The 18,544-nt window shown below is 42.3% G+C and overlaps 1 protein-coding gene across 1 annotated transcript; it reads left to right on the top strand.

Annotated features, from left to right (window-relative positions):
• The first annotated feature begins 1,937 nt into the window (after positions 1-1,937).
• Positions 1,938-18,543, top strand: TCP11L1 (t-complex 11 like 1). Its single transcript, XM_062620277.1, has 10 exons — positions 1,938-2,082; positions 5,556-5,721; positions 8,347-8,479; positions 11,057-11,177; positions 11,654-11,874; positions 12,627-12,763; positions 13,198-13,394; positions 13,752-13,933; positions 14,652-14,824; positions 15,016-18,543. The coding sequence occupies exons 2-10, from the start codon at positions 5,568-5,570 to the stop codon at positions 15,249-15,251; spliced, it is 1,554 nt and encodes a 517-aa protein (XP_062476261.1). The 5' UTR covers positions 1,938-2,082; positions 5,556-5,567; the 3' UTR covers positions 15,252-18,543.
• The last annotated feature ends 1 nt before the right edge of the window (position 18,544 follows it).

Genomic DNA, 18,544 nt, shown 5'->3' with positions numbered 1-18,544 from the left:
ATTCTGACTTGCTGTAGGTCCAGAATAATCCTTCGTTTCCTCACCTAAAGCCAAGTCTACTGCCTCCCTCTATTTAAATATGAAAATTGATGAGATGGGAAACACCCCTCTATGAGCAAGACCTCTGCTTTCCGTTACCCCAGCACTGAATTTTTTGCTGAACAGTTTTTTCTAATTGCCCTTGCATTATGTGACTATCATGGAGCGCTGATCTTTAACTTGCTGTGCTGTGGACAGAGCTGAGTAACACCTTCTGCTTGATACTCCACAGCTTTTCCTCAAGCTTGCCAGCTTAACTATACTGTCTGTGTATATGACAAATTACCATGCTGTTTTAAGGTAAAGGGCGCTGTATTGAGGAATTGTTGTGTACCCTGAACTCCCATTGGCTCTTCTGGGATGGTAAAGATATTCTGGATTTTTAGTCAGTCTGGCTGCCACAGAACATGCTGTTTCTGGCTAGTTATCTTCATCTCTGCAGTGTTTTGCTGTTTGTAAGTCTTAATTGATGTCACCAGCAGTAATTAGAAAAGAACTGGAACAAATGAAAGGCCTTTGGGTTTTCTTCTAGCTGTATATTTTATCTATGGCTAGTCTATAATGGTAGTCTCAAGCTGTGCAACACAGGCAACTGCAAGCAGGGAAAATATATAGTATGATTAGAGATCTAATTGTGATTCTTGTGGGGCTGCCTTTGGGGTAATGCCAGCAAAACTCCCTTACAGTCACTATTGCAAGAAATCAAAAACTATTCCATACACAGAGTTGACAGCTCTGTTCTCTTGTATTTGGGGGGAAAAAGCTCTTTTAATTGGGATCAATGGTAATTTAATAATGAAAAAGAAGTAGTAGTAAGTTATAAATGCATGTGGTGGGCTATTTTTATAAGCAGTCCTATCTGAGATACTACTCTGTAATGTCTCACTGAGTAACTCTGCAGTCATTAGCAGTGTCTGTTGCCACTGGCTATTGTTTCTCCAGAGTACTTTATCTGAATGTGAGATGACAACTTGGTGTGCAAGAGGATAATGTGTTACTGTACTCTGGTGGGGGATGGAAGACAAATGTGTAAGAGGCTGATTCTAGTCAGCTAGAAAGGGCCTCTGAAAGATAATCAGTTCTTGAAAACTAATACTATCGGTTGATGTCTAACCCTTACTCTTCAATAGTTACTTTTTTTAGTTCTTGGTTTCAACTGAAGGCTTTTGGTTATAAAGGCACTTTTTTGGGGAAAAGTGGCTTAACTCGCACTTTAAAAACATGGGGGTTGAAAGGCAGTTTCTTGATCATATTTTGAAGTTACTTATGCATGGGTTGCCTTTTCAGCATGTTCTACCATTGCTGTTAAGAGGATCAGGTTTCTATCTTGAAAATGAGCTCTTGCCTATGGCCATTGCCTACTGGAGCGCAAACTCTGACTTAAGAGATAGCGGTGCACTGTGCAGTCACTGGATTGGCTTTGGTGAGAAGCGTGATTTTGGGCTACGGAAACACAGGCTGTGGGGAAGAGCCTGGCACCAGGTGATGTTCAGGAGCATTCTGATAGGCACAGGACCAGAGGCTTATATAACAGTACCTGAGATGGAAGTTAGAAGGGAGTGATGGTCATAGTGTGAGGTGGGTAAGGTGCCTATAAGTGAATATGTGCCAGCGGGACAGCAACAGAAAGCCGGGGCTGCTTTCCCTGTTTGCTGGGTGGATTTAACCTAAAAAGGACAAGGTGCTAGGAGCAGACACCTACTTGTTTGTGCTAGAGCTTGGCTGGAGGCTACAGGCGTGCAGCCCTTGTTCTGGCCCAGAGGTGACTGCTAGGAGTCAGGCTTCCTGAGGCAGATGCAAGCACCCAACGTACCGAGCCTCTGGCCCCACGCTGAGGGTTCCCCCCTATCGACGCACTGAGGGGTGGCGATTGCTCGCCCCGCCCCCGCGCGGAGGGACGGGGAGCCGGCGGGCCAGGCCCTGGGCAGCCGCTGTGGCCCGCCCCTGAGCTGGGGCCGAGCTTAGCAGCGCCGGCCGGCAGGGGAGAGTCGGGTCGGCCGCCCGCTCCGTTACAGCGGGGGGCCGCGGCTCTTCCGAGCAGTGGTAAGGAGGCGGTGGCGGTGTGGCGTGCCCCGGGTGGCAGCGCAGTCCTGAGGCGGCGGTGGACAGGCCGCCGGGCCTCCGTTAGGCCTGGAGGGGGGGAGAGGTCCCTGGGCTCGGTGCGGGCGGGGGCTGCTGCCGGGGCCTGTTCGCTGGAGTGCAGTGAAGGCAGAAGGAGGCTGTTGCTTCCTCGGCATTGCTGTGCTCCGGCCGTTCGGCGTGTGGGCAAACAACCCCGGCTACGCGCCGGGGCCCGTTTTTTGTGTGGCAGCTGTGGGTGGAGCTGCTGCCAGCCCCCAGCCGTGCAGTGCGGGGAGAGGGCCGAGCCCCTGTGGAAGTCGTGCAGCAAAATGGGTGCCCGGCCCTGGGTAGGGTGAGGGGCTGGGAGATTAACGCTGCTGCGGTGGTTTCCTGACGGTGCCTTCCTTGCGAGCGAGCCTGCTGATAGCCCGGTCCTTGGAGGGCCGTGCACGGAACAAGCTGTAGGTAGGGGAAATGGTAAAAGTCCACAAGCATCCCTTTGAATGTGTAAGATGGACAGAGGAGCTGAGATGCAGCTTGCCTTATGGTGGATTGTGAGGGAAAGTAGGTTGTGATGCGGAGAACAGAAGGAAGAGGAGAGAGCTAAGTGTTGGAATCAGGCTTGAAGAAAAGTGGCCTTCAGGGTACATGTGCCTGGCTTTAAGGTAAGGGAGTTGTCAGGTGTCGTACAGAGGCAGATGAGTGACGTGAAGGAGGAGCTGCTTCAGTCTTGTGTGTGCTCCACGTGAAGTTTGTTTAGTATCGATGTGCCTCGGATGATTGGAGGACCTTTGATGAAAACATCCTGTGGAAGTATTTTGATTAAATTTTAATTTGTTGGGTTTTCTCTTGCACTGCTGTTTTTATTGAAAATACAGCACCAAGCAGTGGACTTTGTTAAGAGTCAGAATTGTTTCTGTGAAAGAACAGACGATGATCATGCTTTTGGAACAGGTATTGTCAAGCTTATTTACCCAGTGGAAAGAGGATGTGTTCTAGATGTGTTCCAGCAAATAACAGCAGTAGTCCAGCAGAAAAGAGCAATTACTGCAGACCAGACAACTAAGCCAACAAGTGTGCCTGTTCACATCATCTGCTGAGCAGTCATTTGGTAGAACAGTCCAGCAGTTCTTGTACCCACTTTCCACAGCAGAAGCAGGACTTTTTTCATAAATAAATGGCAATTAAATGAAATTGTTGGGTTTGAGACTGTAGCTCTTGGTCTGCCACTTTACGGAATGTGATGCTTTAGGATGTGGCCTGCATGGTAGGAATGGTGTCCTGATGGGCAAAGCTGGGAGTAGTAATCATGGGACTGATTATAGTCTTGTTCCTATCAGTTATCTTCTGAGAGTCCTCAAGCAACTTAATGCATGCCTCAATTTCCCCTCTGTAAGTAAGGTATATATACCTTTGTAAGGGCAGTGAGGATAAAGTGCAGTTAGAATCTGCAAGGCACTGTGAAGTGTCATGTGCATTAAAGACCAAAGTGGGTCTTAGTTGAGCCATCTTTGTGCTTCAGATTTTGGCTTCAAGAGGATGCTTTGTGGAAGAGAACGGATAGGAACAACCCTCCAGTATGGCTGAATGAATATGGAAGGTTTTATGGTAATGCTTTTATTCTAGTCAAATTCAACAACACATTTCCTTCCTCTGTTTAACCAGTCCTGTCTTACATTTTCTATTGCAGCTGCTGCTGTGATCTTTTCTGTTAACTGCTCCTTTTTAACAGAGCTTCTTGCCATCTTGCTGCTAGAGCGTTTGCAGTAACAGACCTCTTGTCTGCTAGACTGGAGATTCACTTCTCCTGGAGCACATCAGTGGTTTCCCACTTGCATGCTGGATTGGATGCCTTGTGTTACACCTAGCTGGAGGATCTCCCTGCCTTAGTTAAAAAGTAACAGTGACAAGTACTTTCTGTCCCAGTTGGGGTTGCCTGCCTTTGTGAAGAGGAATGATCAAGCATTTGGAGCAGAGACATCAGTGACTGTTCCAGCTAGAGGTACGGCTAATACATGGTTCTGACAACACCTGTACTGGTGTCTTTGTTTTCCTGTGTAATTCATCCCATGCTTTATATGCTCTGTTTTCTTTTCTGAAGTAGAGCTCACCTGGTGCTGTGGATAAGCGTCACATATTGTTATGTATCTCATGCAAGATGATGATCCTGAGTCATTGCTGTAGAACAAAACCATTTCTTATGTGCACTGAGCTTTCCAGCTGTCCTCTGGAATCACATTAGTGCAATCACTTTAAGCACTGATGGAGCAGGGTTACTTATTACAGCTCTTCTGTGAAATGGAAAGAACCTGTGCTGCGCTTTTTATTTCTATGCTGTTGCTTGCTTATGCTGCTTCCTCCTCAGTGTAGTCTTTGGAACTGCAAGTATTTTTAACTCTCTTGCTGAGAGCTTGTTTCTTTCAATTTGGAAAGTGGGAATGGTGGGATACTGGGTGAAAGATGACAGTGGTGGCGTTCCAGGAGCTTTCCTTTTTTATTTGAAAGGCACACTTTTCCTGACTCCCCCCTTCACAGAACATGAAGGTTATTTAATTCAGTTAGAGACATTGCATGCTCTCTTAACAGATTTCTGTAAAACTGAAGTCTGAACTGTAGCTTCCTGTAGGATGGAGAGTTTTCAATGGGAAGATGTGCAAATTATGTCATTCAGAGGGAAAGCTGAACGTGAAATAAGTGACGATAATGAACAGTGAGACATGCTTTTTTAATGGTCATTTTTTCAGTGTAACTTTGGGTACACTGCTGATACCTGTGATGTAATAGAAATATTTATTATCTAATGTTTAATAAATACTTAAAATACTATAGCTATATACCTTACTGTTGCAATGTGGTGTTTGTTTGCTTTTTAAATGCATAAATTGTGATTCTTGCATGGAATGAAAACATGGGAGTAGAATTTCACATTAATTAAACTCCAGTCCTTTTCCTGCTTCTTAATGCTTTTGGATTGCTCAGAGTGAAAACTTCCAAGTTATGAGCAGTTGGGGCAGACCATAGTCCAGGGGTCTGTTACAGTCAGGCAGATTTATCATTTTGTATTGGAAAAGTATCTGGCATAATCTTTTTGTAAAACGTGTTTCTAATAGTATTTTTTCAGTAATTTCATAAGCACTGCTAAGAAAGAAAATTACTTTCTCATCTGTATGCATTATGGCAAGGGAACAGTTTCAGATTTTTGAGAACTTGTGGGAATGGAGATTAAGTAAATGGTAGTTGTATTGAAAGCATCTCATTTTGTTTAAGATGGGAAGTGAGTCATCGAGTCCAGGTCCCCTAGCATTATGGGAATGACATCATGTAATTCCTCATGAGAATTCTTTCATTCTTAAGTTTTTCTTAATCAAGAGAAATCCTGGTGATATTTCCCACTCAGCCCTGTCAGAAAATGCTTATTCATTCCCCTTTTTATCTTCTTTTCTTTTTCTGAAAAGAGCCAACTGAAAATGTCTCAGAATCCTGACAAGCCACCATCAAGCAAAGAAAAGTCAAGTGATTTGGGGGATGGTCAAGAGGAGAGCTTGGACAACCCAGATCAGTCTGTCAGAAAAAGAATACGACAGAGTGCTTTAGGATCACACAGAGATGATACGCCAAAGTGTAAGCAGAACTGCTTTGTGAAAAAGGCTTTGAAACTTTGCAGCACCTTTCTCCTCATTTTTAGTACTTAACTGTACACAATAACCATGTTGTTCTGAGCCATGTATACCATTGCATGTCTGCAGTCATGGAAGGGATAAGCACAACTCCAGTGTGTTCCAGCTAAACTCCCACTGCTGTTTGCATTATCAGCTGAACCTTCTGGATTGGTGGAGCAGCGTCTGTTTCTACTGCAGGGCAAGAGAAGCTGTTATCAACAAAGTTATATCCTGTTATCCCTCTCCTAATGCAAATAGAAAGTTGTACATTTAGTCCTAACATGACTTCTAGTGTCAAGTAGGACTGCATATTTTAAATTTATTCCTAAGTCATATTTGTCATTCAGCTTTTGACATGAGGAGCTGAATGCAATATGGTTACCAATTATTCCTAGCAAATCTATAGATAAAAGTAAGAGAAAGTTTTCTGTACCTAGGGATTCAATTCAAAGAGGCAGTGTTGCTCAGATAACTAGTTGAGAGTTACTGTAGAGAGTGTCTCAGCAGGTAATATTTTATTTATTGCATTCCTTTTATTTTTTTAATCGTCTTCATTACTACTTGAGGTTTAGTGTTGTGGTTTAGTGCCATGTTACACAGAGGAGATGTTCTGAGGGAGTTTATGTTCTTATGACTTACTGGTTGCCTGACAGGAAATGAGTTGTATGTGTGCAGAGATGCTATGAACACAGGAAAGTAAAATGCACAGCACAGTCTTGCACTGCACTGTACCCCAAAGTAATCACGGGTCTCAAGCTCTGCCCTTTTGTAAGGGAGCAGATATAATAAGAGGATGAAGTAACATGATTTAAGAGCATTCTTTGATAAATGAAAGAGGCTTAGCTTTTAGTGGATCCTTTGCTAGGGTGATGTCATTTGGCAGTCTGACAAGAGCACTCCCAGTCAGCTCTGAACTTTGTTGCCCTGCTAGTTCTCAGGATATCCAGGGATAATCCTTGCTGTGTTTCCAGAGTCACTGTGCAAGATTAAGCTGCAAGTTGAAGGAAATAAGGGTTTGGGAGGGTTGCACAAAATCAGCAAGATATGAATGAAAAAATACCACATTGGAGCCTCACAGTATATCCTTGGAACAGCTCCGAGTGGCAGACAAGTGATGGACAGTTACTCTTACAGCATCTTTTCTATGTTACTAGCTTAAGTCCAGTCAAATTGGATTAGCAAATGAGGCTGTCATGATAGTTTGCCTCAAACATACCTCAGTGAACCCAGACTATGAAGATCCCTGGTTGGTTTCTTCCATTTTGTGAATTAGCATGTTACTCCTGTGCCAGGACTCTAGTTGAAGTGAATGAACTATGGAAAGGAATTGATCCATAAGGGCAATTCTGCTGTGGCTCTTTCCCCTGTCCTGCTCCACCAGATGTTTTCTGTGGAAGCCGAGGTGGACCTTTCCATTCTTGTCTGCATCACGTGAGGACACCAAGGCTTTAACCTTCTCCTTTTCCTCAAACACCTGGACCAGGGAAGAGATACGGTGCTTCTCCTGACATTTGGCAAGGCATTGAAGGGCACCCCCACACCCTGCTTTACTGGTGCTAGCACAGCTAGGGGGAACCTTTACCACAAAGAATCAGCAGCAACAGGTTTCGGTTGGCTTCAGTGGGGTTGGGATTACCCCCCTAACCAGCATGGCCTACACCCCTGGCACCTTCTCTGCCTTTATGTGTCACTTCCTGCACTACTGCCATGCCATTAGCGTCCTAGGAGGATGTTGTATACTCCAGAACAATTAGGAGCCATAATTCCCAGTGCATATTAAGTTTTCTGAAACTGTCCCTGTCCCTCTTCTACCTTTTAGATTTCTACAGTCAGCCACTACCTTTGTCTCCTGCCTAATGAAAACTGACTTTTTTTTTTCAGGTCTAGAGCTTACTCCTACTTGCTTGTATGCCCCAGGGCCCAATTTGCAATTGCTTGCTCATCCTTGTCAAGCCCAAATGCCTGCCAAAGGAAAAGGTCTTAGGCAATGGTGCTGGGACTAGGTCTTGATGTTGTTATTGTTTGGACCATGGTTTCTGGAGGGAAAAAAAAAAAAGAGTCTGGAGAAATGCCTGTTGCACTAGAAGTAGTGAGAATAATTAGCTACTAGTGTGTTATTGCTTAATGGTGGTTTGTTTGCTGACTGCTTTAGAGATGAAGTCACTTCCTTGAAAAATATAACATTGAAATGGCAACATCAGCACAATAACTGAGGAAATAGTGTGGTGAAAATGCTAGTATTTTCAATAATTTCTTCCTACACTACGGAAGAAGATGCTAAGATACTATTAAGCAGTCCTGAAGAAGTGGGGGTTTGGGTGTGGGGATTTTGGGGGGTTGTTTTTTAAAAGATCTTGATAGAACTTGGAAGCAATTGATATATTGAGCCTAGACTATCAACTGGGGTTCACTCCTTTGTTTTCTGTAGTACTCCAAACTGTGTCATCCCCAGCTGGGAAGGGAAGGAAAGAAGAATCTTCAAGTGTCCCTCTGTACTGTAAAGAAGGTGGAAAGGGTCCATAAGCATTAGCAGACTTTTTTCCATAGAGTTTCATGTAACTATCTGATACTTTCATTTACGTTGCAGCTAGTCCTCCTCGGCTTGTGTCAATAGAGGAGCTCATGGAAACAGCTAAGGGAGTAACCAACATGGCATTAGCACACGAAATTGTTGTAAATGGAGACTTCCAGATAAAGCCAGCTGAATTACCAGAACACAGGTAAGATTGTTACCAAATAGATACATAAATTAAATTTGCATTTGAAGAACTACAGAACAGCTCTTAGTGGATCAGGTACAAGCTCTGGCTAGTATCTTAGTATCATAAGGAGAAGGTGGTAATCATGATGTTCTGCTTCCCCAGAAACGTGTGTGTGTGAAAGGAGTAACTGGGCACAAATCCCAGGGTGCTGGGGTTTCTGTCAGTGTCCCCTTGTCTCAGGAGTCTGAGACCGCAGCCTTTTCAATACCCAAGTCTAGCTGCAGATGCAGGTGGTGCTCAGCATTTTTGAAGCTTTCACCACCTGTGGCAGTTAAGATGAAATTGTGAACATTTTAGCTTTTTCTGTCAGTTTCTCCAGGGATTTTTTGGGAAGAGAGTCCTATGTTTTATTAGGTTAGTCCTTGCTCATTTTAAGTTTGAAGTCTTTCCTTCTCTGTCTTACCCACAGTAATTCTGTCGCCTGCTGAAAGGGAAAACAGAAGCTGCGTGGATGTCTGGTCACATATTGGCTAGTGTAGCTGACCCAGTTCTATCTACAGAGGCTTTGTGTGCTGTTTTTTTTCTTTTCACACACAGAGGGATCTGGCTGACCATGTTTCCTGGGTTGATTTGTGAGAGTGAGTGCACATTTCATGGATGGAACTTGGTCCACATTGAAACCAGTGTTGTCTGTAGGTGTCTGCATTTGAGAGAGAGGCCCCAGAGCATGTTACCTTCATGGCTGCTGCAGAAGAATATGATGCAGGTGGCTCTTAGAAGACTGGCATTGCTTGTCCTCTATAGAAATCAGTCATTCTGAGACAAAGGGTCTGATGCCCATCTCCACCAAAATATGGTGACGGTGGTTCTCATGAACATCAGTAATGAGGATGTTGCTTGGAACTTGAATTGCCCCTGCCTGAAAATGCAGTAATGGGAACATTCTCATCTTCCTTTCTCGCCTGGACTGTTGCTGTCTTTCCAGTGTGCCACTGGTGTTTTATTAATGGCTGTGGACTGCTAAACAATAGTAACCAAAGAAAATGTGGTCATGCTATCAAATACACTGAACCTCACGGCCCCAGCAGGAATTACCTTTCAGTAGGGGTTGAATGGAGTAGATGAGGGTCTTTGCTGTATGTTCTTCACTTGTTTCAGCTTCTCAGTTGGTAGGAAATGGAATGGTGGCCTCCTCAAATGCTGAGGACAAACAATATTTAACTGAGCTGGTACATGACACTAGATACCTCTGTTGTCCATGAAGACTCGTGTATATTTTAGAGCTCAAGTAGTGATTTGATCTGTCTTCTCAGCACTATCTGTCAGTGTGTGCCTTGTCTGTTGTTAGACAGACTCCTGCTTTGCTGCCTTATTTGCAGGTCATGTGGCTCTATGAACTAGGAGCTCTCTTGAGAATGGAAAGTATGCCTGAGGTGTGCAAAGCTCTTTCTCCCCACTCTGCCTTACCTTCTGTGTCTCAGCATCTTTTTGTGTAACTTCCATCAGGCATTTTCTGCTTTGCAGCTGATGGCTGAGAATAAATGCTTCATCTAAAGTCTCAGTTAAGAGGGTGCTGTTGTATTCAGTGTCTGCTGCTGCTCTGTGTTCCTTCAGATGGATTTCTTATGTGAAAATGTGCTGTGATTAGGGGGTAACTTTTCTGGTATGCCTCAATGCCATAAAATTGATCTCAGTATTTTTCAGAGAAGAAGGATTTTAGTGTGTTTTATTTTTTCCATCCTTTCTTGTGTGTTTCAGGCTTACAGTCTCCTGCAGCTTGAATGTATGTGTAGACACATGGTTGGAGGAGGAAGCTTGTGACTGTATTTGCAGTTGTAGATGCTATCAGTAGAGCATATGTTGGTTGCCCTCAGAGGGCCACAGGGCATAAAGGCCTCTGGGTGCCGCCTGAACCTCAGCTGCACAGAGTCAGAGCCTTGGGAACCTGCTGAGTGTTGTGAGCTTCTTCCATGTTGAAGTTAAAGCTGGTGTGAACAGGAGCCTGCTGGCTGAAAAGGAGTAACTTTCAGTGTTCTGGATTAGGAACCGGTACTGAAGCAGTAGAATTCATTTCTTTTTTTTAAAACAAACTGGACTGGGCCTGTATCTCAGAGTAGTTGCAATATCTACACATTGAAATGTAGAAGCTTTTGTGTCAGGGAAGTGACTCCATTTCTGTTTACTTAATGAATTTTCCTTCGGAGAATTGCATTGACTTAGTGAGGCTCTTGAAAGTAACAGGAATACTGGTTCTCTGGTCTTTTGAATACAAAACTAATTTTTGTGATCTCTCTTCTTCCCATTGTTTGGTTTAGAGGTAGCATGTGCTAAATAATTACAAGGATTTTAATTTGTAGCTACTTCTGCTTGTGTGTAAACCTTTAGTAGGATATAAGCCATCCCAAACCCTGTGTCCAGTTTTTCTCGCTTTTTTGTATAACTTAAAATGACAAATCTCTTCTCTGTTGATCAGCATATATTCATTATTACACTGTATTCATATTATTGTCTGCTGTTCTTCAGGAGCTGCAGGTTATCTTTGTCAGGTGGTGCAGAGACAAGTATTGTTTATTAATTGGTCGTATTTACCCATAGCTTAGAAAAAAAAGTAAGAGATATTGTGCATAAAGCTTTCTGGGACTGTCTGGAAGCTCAGCTAAAGGAAGATCCACCAACTTATGACCATGCAATTAAACTACTGGGAGAAATTAAAGAGGTAAGATGATGTCATATCAAGGGAAATTACAGAATTTGAGTAGCTGTGTTGATACGAATGAGCACAAGTGGTTGAAGTTTGGCTTTTCGTGAAGGACTTTCTTAATCTTTCTCACTACTGTATCATTATCTGTGAACATATGTAAGTTGTATAACCCCAGAGGAGAAATTTGAATGTAAAAACAAATGCAAAACAATGTAAGAAAGAGGATTAAAAGGAAAGTAAAACTAGTTTCCTCATATCAAGCTTCCTTCATGTTATGAGTGTAGTATTTGTACTACGAAGTATTTACCATTTAGTAACTTCAGTATCATAAAGAGGGGAAACATTTGGTGAATGGTTGGTTAAAAAAAGAAAAAAAATCCACTTGTAAAGGGAAATTAGTTTAAATAAAAAGTGGTTCCGTAACTGTTTTGATCCTTGTAGTTGTCTTTGGTGTGTAGAACTAACACACTGTTAAAAACTTTCCATTTCAGAACCTTCTGTCTTTCTTGTTGCCTGGTCATACTAGACTGAGAAACCAGATTACAGAAGTTCTTGATCTGGATTTGATAAAACAGGAGGCAGAAAATGGGGCCCTTGATATTGCTAAGTTGGTCGAATTTGTCATTGGGATGATGGGGACTCTCTGTGCTCCAGCTCGAGATGAAGAAATTAAGAAACTGAAAGATATTAATGAAATAGTTCCTCTATTCAGGTACTGAAATGGTATTGATTGGTCACATTGAGAGTGCCTTCAATAATTTTATGGGGGCTGGGGGGAGGGAGGGCCAGTCCAGCAGGGCCACCTGCAAATCTCTGTAAGAAAAGGGAGTGATAGGGATGTAGTTGTGGGTGTGAAGGGGGAGATACTCCAGAGGTCTTTAACAAGGACCAACTTTGTTCTGGTGAATTGGAGTATTTGGCTCCCACATGTCACTGAAGGACATTTTCTTAAATGCCAAGTGCATATAAGCTGTAAGATAGCAGGTGAATGGGCAGTTTGTATTAGAATGAATAGTAACAGCAGAAGGGGGGGGGGGTAGGGTGGGGAGAGAAGCAGCATAGGAAAAAGGTGTTACTGTTCCCTAACCAGTTCATCCTTTCCCCTCAACTGGAGCTCTCTCTCCTACACAGAGGCTTTTGCTCTGGCACTGTGTTCTCAGCTGAATAGTCCCTGCCCTCTTCTCTTCCCTTTTCCCTCTCCCCCTTCCCCCCACCCCCCAAGTTGGTAAAGTCAATTTCATGGAGGCATTTTTACAGGAGACCAAGATTTATTTCCTACTTTGAACAGACATGCACACACATGGTTGCTCCAGCTCTGCCCCATGTTCTTACATTGTTAAGCATTCTGTTAATGTTCCCCATGCATCTTTCTGCTCTTCCCTTACACAGTCTGTAATAAATCTTGTAAATAGTACCTCTTAAACGTCTGCAGCCTTGAATAACTTTTTCTGTTTGTTTGTTTAGAGCTATTTTCTCTGTGTTAGACCTAATGAAAATGGATATGGCAAACTTCGCTGTCACTAGTATTAGGCCAAAATTAATGCAGCAGTCTGCTGAGTATGAAAGAAAGAAGTTTCAGGAGTTTCTTGAGAAACGGCCAAGTATGACTTTGTTCCTTTCTTTCTTCCCCTCTGCCCTCCCAGTGAACTGCATGCTTTTGCTTGTACACCATGAGAAAAAATCAGATTTTTCATAAGTTCTAGATTTCATATGGTAAATGACAGCTTGTGCCCCAAAACTATGGTTTGACAAAATCTGCCAGAACAACAGTTCTCCGCTTCATACACTGCAGTTTAGTTCCATTTCAGTACAGTGTAGGCCATAAATACCTGGCATCATCTCATCTCTGATTTCCTGTAGCTGCATGGTTTTAATTGTCTTAGATGTTCTGCTTAATGCAGTAAGTGAAATGCATGTCAGTAACTGATATCATGGGTATTAGTAACTAATGGGATTATTTGGAAATCATTGGTGGAGAAACCTAACTTTGAAAAGGAATTTTCTTAACAAGACTTTTTTTCCCACTACTCTGCAGATTCTTTAGACCTTGTCACAAGGTGGTTGCAAGAAGCAGCAGATGATCTTGTCAAGCTGAGATGTAAAATGTTGCCTCCCCACTGTAGTAGTGATGGTGCCACTGGTGGAGCTTCCGCCTTGTGCTCCACTGCTGTACAAAATCAGGCCTATCTGAACCTCCTGAAGTGGGACCATGTGAACAGGCCTTTCCCAGAAGTAGGTTATTTAACAGAAAAACGCATTTCTGTGCTTCTTGTACTTTTTCTGTTTCTGGGATATAACAGAAGCTTGTTTGGATTTATAGCCTTGCAACAAGTACGATACTAAAACATCCCTTGATTGAGGGCTCTTGTAGCTCTTCTAATAAGTGCTGCTTTTTCAGTATTGAAACTTAGTTGAAAAAGAGGAGTTAATTCTTTACATTTTGTTCCTGTTACTTGACTGCTGAGCACATATTGCTGTTTTCTGTGTCTTCATCTTGCTGTCACTGGTGTGGCTAGGTGGGAAATGCAGTGTCACATCACAGCCCAGTGTGCTGGCTTCACTTTGTGCTGGCTTCCTCATTCTTTGCAGACGGTGCTAATGGACCAGACCCGCTTTCAGGAAATACAGCTGGAGCTGGAGCAGTGCCTCTTGACTGGGACAGTCCTTCTGGTCACCTTCAGTGCAGCAGGCCCAGCACTCGCTGACATGCCTGGATTTGCTGAGAAAATCAAAACCATTGTCAAGGTGCTGCTGACGGGAATCCATCTGCCGTGAGTACTGAATAGTCCTCACACAGGCTCTGGCGTAGCTGTTCTCACCCTAGTAAATAATCAGCTTAAGCCTCTTTCTGGCTGTAGAGTATGTCAGAGGAAGTGATGAGGGCTTTTTATGAGCCCAGGCTGACAGTTTTTTTCAGCTTACTCAGACAGAACCATCTTTTCTTGCTGTGTTCTTTTGTGACCTCCAAGTGCTCCTTTATTCAGTGTTCTCCTTGATGCCTTGCTGGCACATGAGAGCACTAGCAGCTAACCATGCTCACCCTTTGTGCCAGGTCCCTCAAAAACTTGAGTGTGGTACAGTAAGATGTGTGCAGATACAGAACGATTGCTGTAGACATCATGGGTTGATGACTGGTTTTTGCATTAGAACTGTCTGTGAGGGCAGAAGGTCAGCTCTTATTTGTGTGGATTGTTCAGGCTGGAAATCTTCAATGCTGTCTATTCTACCTCCTGGTTTTATATCTCGACTTTATTTTTCATATATATATATATATATAAAATATACTATTCTTTATAGTTCTGGCTTTATCTGGATTACACTTCTTCCATTACATTTGATAAATAAGGCAACTATAACTGGATATTTTTTTATCCAATAATAAAATAGCCAACTGTAAAAAATATATTTTTATAGTTTATTTTCTGAAGGTGGAGAAAAAAAGGCAACTAACTCCTGTAGTTCAGTAACGCTGTGCTCCACGTTCTCCAGCTCCTTTAACCTGAAGGAATCTTTGGCCGCCACGGGTGAGAAGGTATGTGCTGAAGTTAACACCTGCCTCTCCCAGCATGGCTTCACACCGCTCTCAGCTGAGCGAGAGACTGTACTTAAAGGACAAATCCAAGCGGTGGCCAATTCGGATAACACCATATGCAAGTTAATAGGTATGCTTGGACAAAACCACTCTGTTCTCAAGTGACCACTTGTCTGTCTTTGCACATCAGCTGGTGGCATGACATGCATGGTTCCTCACTTACGCTCATTTCCTGTGTTCTGTATGTTACATGAGATTACACTATTTCTGACTGACTCTCTCTTTTGAAAACAAACCAAACTCTTGGTCCAATTTTTCCAGGTTCTCGAATTCAAAAGTTTCTGGAGAATTACCTTGCATCTAGTCACCAGAAATCATTGCCTGCTGTTCCTGGAGGACTAGGCCCTATTCAAAAAGAGCTGGAAGAGATCGCCGTCAAGTATGTTCGTCTTGTCAACTACAACAAAATGGTCTTCAGCCCTTACTATGATGCAGTCCTTGGCAAAATACTGTCTAAGGAAGAATACCAACTTGCAGGGAAGTCAGAAGAATCCTAGTATGCTACCAGTACAGTACCGTCAGCTATTTTAAACACTTGCACCAATATTTGTCTAGGAAAACAGCTTCCCATGTAAATACTGGTTCCTTTTAATTCACTAGTGATGACTGATGAGGAAAATACCTGAGATCCAAAAAGGGTTCTGAAATAAATGATGAGAGAGACATGCATTTTTCATGTAAGTATGCAACCTGGGTGGGGGAATGTCTTGGTAGTTTTCTGGCTGCAATTTTTCAGCTGGTGCTAGGTAGGACAAGTTTAAGAATCAAACTTTGTATTTAAGTAAGTGGCTCATTTTAGGGCATTTTACTGTAATTTACTGTGAATTTAGTTTAATTAATCCAGAGCAGATTAGCTATGGGGTGATTTGGCTTTAAAGTAAAAAAAAATAAAAAATCTTACTTCAAAGAAGAAAGCTAAAATTCTGGATAAGAGAAACTTTAAGAGGCAAAAAACAAAGCCAAACAGCACTTTATTGTAACATTATGGTTAGTGTGGTAGGCTACTAGTTTTTTCTGCATTTTACTGCATTTTTAATAGCATTTTTTTGCTGTTTACGTGCAGATGTTACACAAGACATAATATATTTTTGTAGTAAATTTTCTGGTTATTGGGTAACTGTCCTCTGCTATGTACAGTACTTCCAGAGGTGGCAATCTTATAGATTGCAGCTGTATTTATCTCTTGTAAAGACTTCAGAAGGGCAGAGCTAAAATGTTTTGATAAAAGTGGCATTTCTTACCTTTTTTTTTTTTTTTTGCTAGCAGTTTACTCCTTTTTATGTGAAATACTCATTTTCAAGGGACTCTGTCATTTTCTGAGGGCAGATTTCAAGTGTGTGACACTTTAGGCTGAAAATTTTACTTGTGTTTTTAAAACTACAACTGGAGATGGTTGCATTTTCAATCATATCTTCAAAACTATCCAGGAAGTGCAGAGCACTATCGGAAGTATAAGTGATCTTGATGCACTGTGAGAAGTGAATGATTTACTGATAGTTTGAACATACAGGGAATATTTTCAGTAGAAGATTTTTTTTTCACTTTGTAGAGGTGTTCTTGAAACTTAAAATAGTTGCAGGTCTTGAATTGAGTTACCTACATGTTGTATAGAGGAGCGTTCACAGAGGAGCTCAATGACCTTACAGCCTTACTGAGATTTCAGACTCAGCCAGGAGGGAAGTACATTTGAAATTTTCTTCTGGCTGAGCACCGTGCTGTGCTTCAGTCATCAAAATTTGATGATTTCCTGAAAGCCAAGTTCATAGTTAGAAACAGTAAGTGTCCCAAGTACTACTAGACTAGCCAAAAGAGAATGTGCTGGTGTCTTAAAAGCCACGAAACCAACAAGTTACGTAAAATAAATAAATGAGGGCCTTTTAATGCTCACATCCAGGTTCATTTTATCAATCAGAATAATAGAACTTCTAGAAGGAAGCTCTTGATCATGAATCAGTGCTGATGTTTCCCTTTCTAGTTTTCCTTTAATTGTCAGTGTGGATATAGCTGCACTGACTTTGAGTTTGAGGAAGGTGGGTTCAGTAAGACCTTTTATTCCATTAGCCTGTGCAACTATAAACCAAATCTTTTCTCATTCATTACAAACCCTGTTCCCCAAGGGAAAAAACACACCAAAGCCCTGTAAGAGATCAGCAGCTCAGTCAAGTTATTTTTCTTTTGGCTGAAGTTACTCGGATAGTAAAAGGTGATCTGTCTTTGACTCTTTCTTTGATAACTCAAAAATGAGTAGGTTTGGTTAGCCAGAAAAGTGAGTTCTGAGTAGGTTTTTGGTGTGGACTATTTCATTGTCTGAATCAGCACAGGATACTACAGAGGTCTTCAAGATTGCTGCATCTGCTTACTGTACTTTGTCATTAGTGCAGGATCCACCTCAAAATACAGCCTATAGCTCTGCAGCTCCAACAAGGTAATTCAGTTGTCTTTGTAATGAAAGAGCTAACAGAAATGTTATTGCTAGGGATGTATAACCAAGACAAAGCTGTTTCCATTTTTGTTAAATGACAGTTGCAAAAGTTATATATTGCTGCTGTTTTATATTTTAGCATTGTCTAGAAGCTGCCTTTACAGGCCTCTGTGGAATTACGCATACTACAGGAATTTAGGTGCTGTAGGGATGATCTCCAGGATTTGGGGAGGAACAACATAGTGGTGAAACAACATACTTAGAAAAGCCTTTGAAAAGTAGAACGACTGGGACTGCATTATAGATAGATAAAATTGTACTTGCTGAATCCAGGAGATGGCTGCTCCCACTTGAGGAATTCACGGTCCAGATGTCCGTGACGATCAGCTCCTGCTTACTCTGCCATCGAAGCACGGACTGTGCTACAGGCTTGATGCAGTGCGTCCCAATTCTCCTTGCAGGGGCTTGATCCTAGGGCTTCACACGGAGAGAAGTGCAGTACCTGCTGTTGGCTCGTTTTGCCTTCGGCGGTACAGGCAGTGGGAGTGAGTGCCTCGGTGAGTGGTGGGTGTTGTGGGCCTTACAGCAGTAAAGATCTAGAGACAGAAATAAATCCCCATGAGTGCAAATCACCTTAGTGACTTTGTTTTTTTTTTAGTGATAGCAGTTGATAAATAGTTTCTCTACATCCTCTTAAAAAGGGAGATACGATTAAGTGGCAAAGCAAAGAAGAAATTCTATGACTGATAAAGCCAGACCTTACCTCCATGGGAACATAGTTCTATGGTTACACATAGGCTGTTTCACCTTTTAGTCCAATAGACAGGAGCACTGACTTGTGTCATCTCTGCTGCTGGTGGTGGGAATGTCTGTGTGTCTGAATGTCCTTTAGTCCACAGGGATTCTCATGGTCTCAGCATGATGAGTGCAGTTCTGAATAGCCTGTTACAAGTTAAAAATCTACAGTATGTGTAGAAACTGCTTCAAAAGTTCATATAGTGGTTTTGTTAGCTTGTTTGATAATACCAGGTTAAACTGTGTAGCTAATCTATTAACATTTAGCTTTGTACCTTAAGTGGAAGACCAATGCAGTTATCCAGGAACAGACTGTGTGAACTAGTACTCCTGGACAATCCACATTAGAAATACGTACTGAGTTTGTCTTACGATGCTGTCTTCTTTAAACAGTCTGGAATTAAAAGCAGAAGTATACTGTATCCTCTAGAAAAAACGGAAAAAAAGCTAATTCTAATATGTATGCTCTGATCAATTTCCTGTGATGGTCTTAATAACATTGCTTTTGAAGTGGCTGAGTCATATTTAAGAAGTAACTTGTTGTGTTTGAATAAAACCAGAATGAGGCATGAT

The sequence above is a fragment of the Pezoporus occidentalis genome, unplaced genomic scaffold (genome assembly GCF_034315485.1).
Source record: "Pezoporus occidentalis ecotype Australia unplaced genomic scaffold, CSIRO_AGI_Poc_V1 ctg22, whole genome shotgun sequence".
Taxonomy (NCBI): Eukaryota; Metazoa; Chordata; class Aves; order Psittaciformes; family Psittacidae; genus Pezoporus; species Pezoporus occidentalis.
This window is presented reverse-complemented; position numbering and strand designations above follow the sequence as displayed.

Coding starts and splice junctions, on each gene's coding strand:
- TCP11L1 (XM_062620277.1), top strand. CDS start 5,568: ATGTCTCAGAATCCTGACAAGCCACCATCAAGCAAAGAAAAGTCAAGT. Junction 8,480..11,056: donor GCTGAATTACCAGAACACAG/GTAAGATTGTTA, acceptor ATTTACCCATAG/CTTAGAAAAAAAAGTAAGAG. Junction 14,825..15,015: donor CACCATATGCAAGTTAATAG/GTATGCTTGGAC, acceptor CAATTTTTCCAG/GTTCTCGAATTCAAAAGTTT.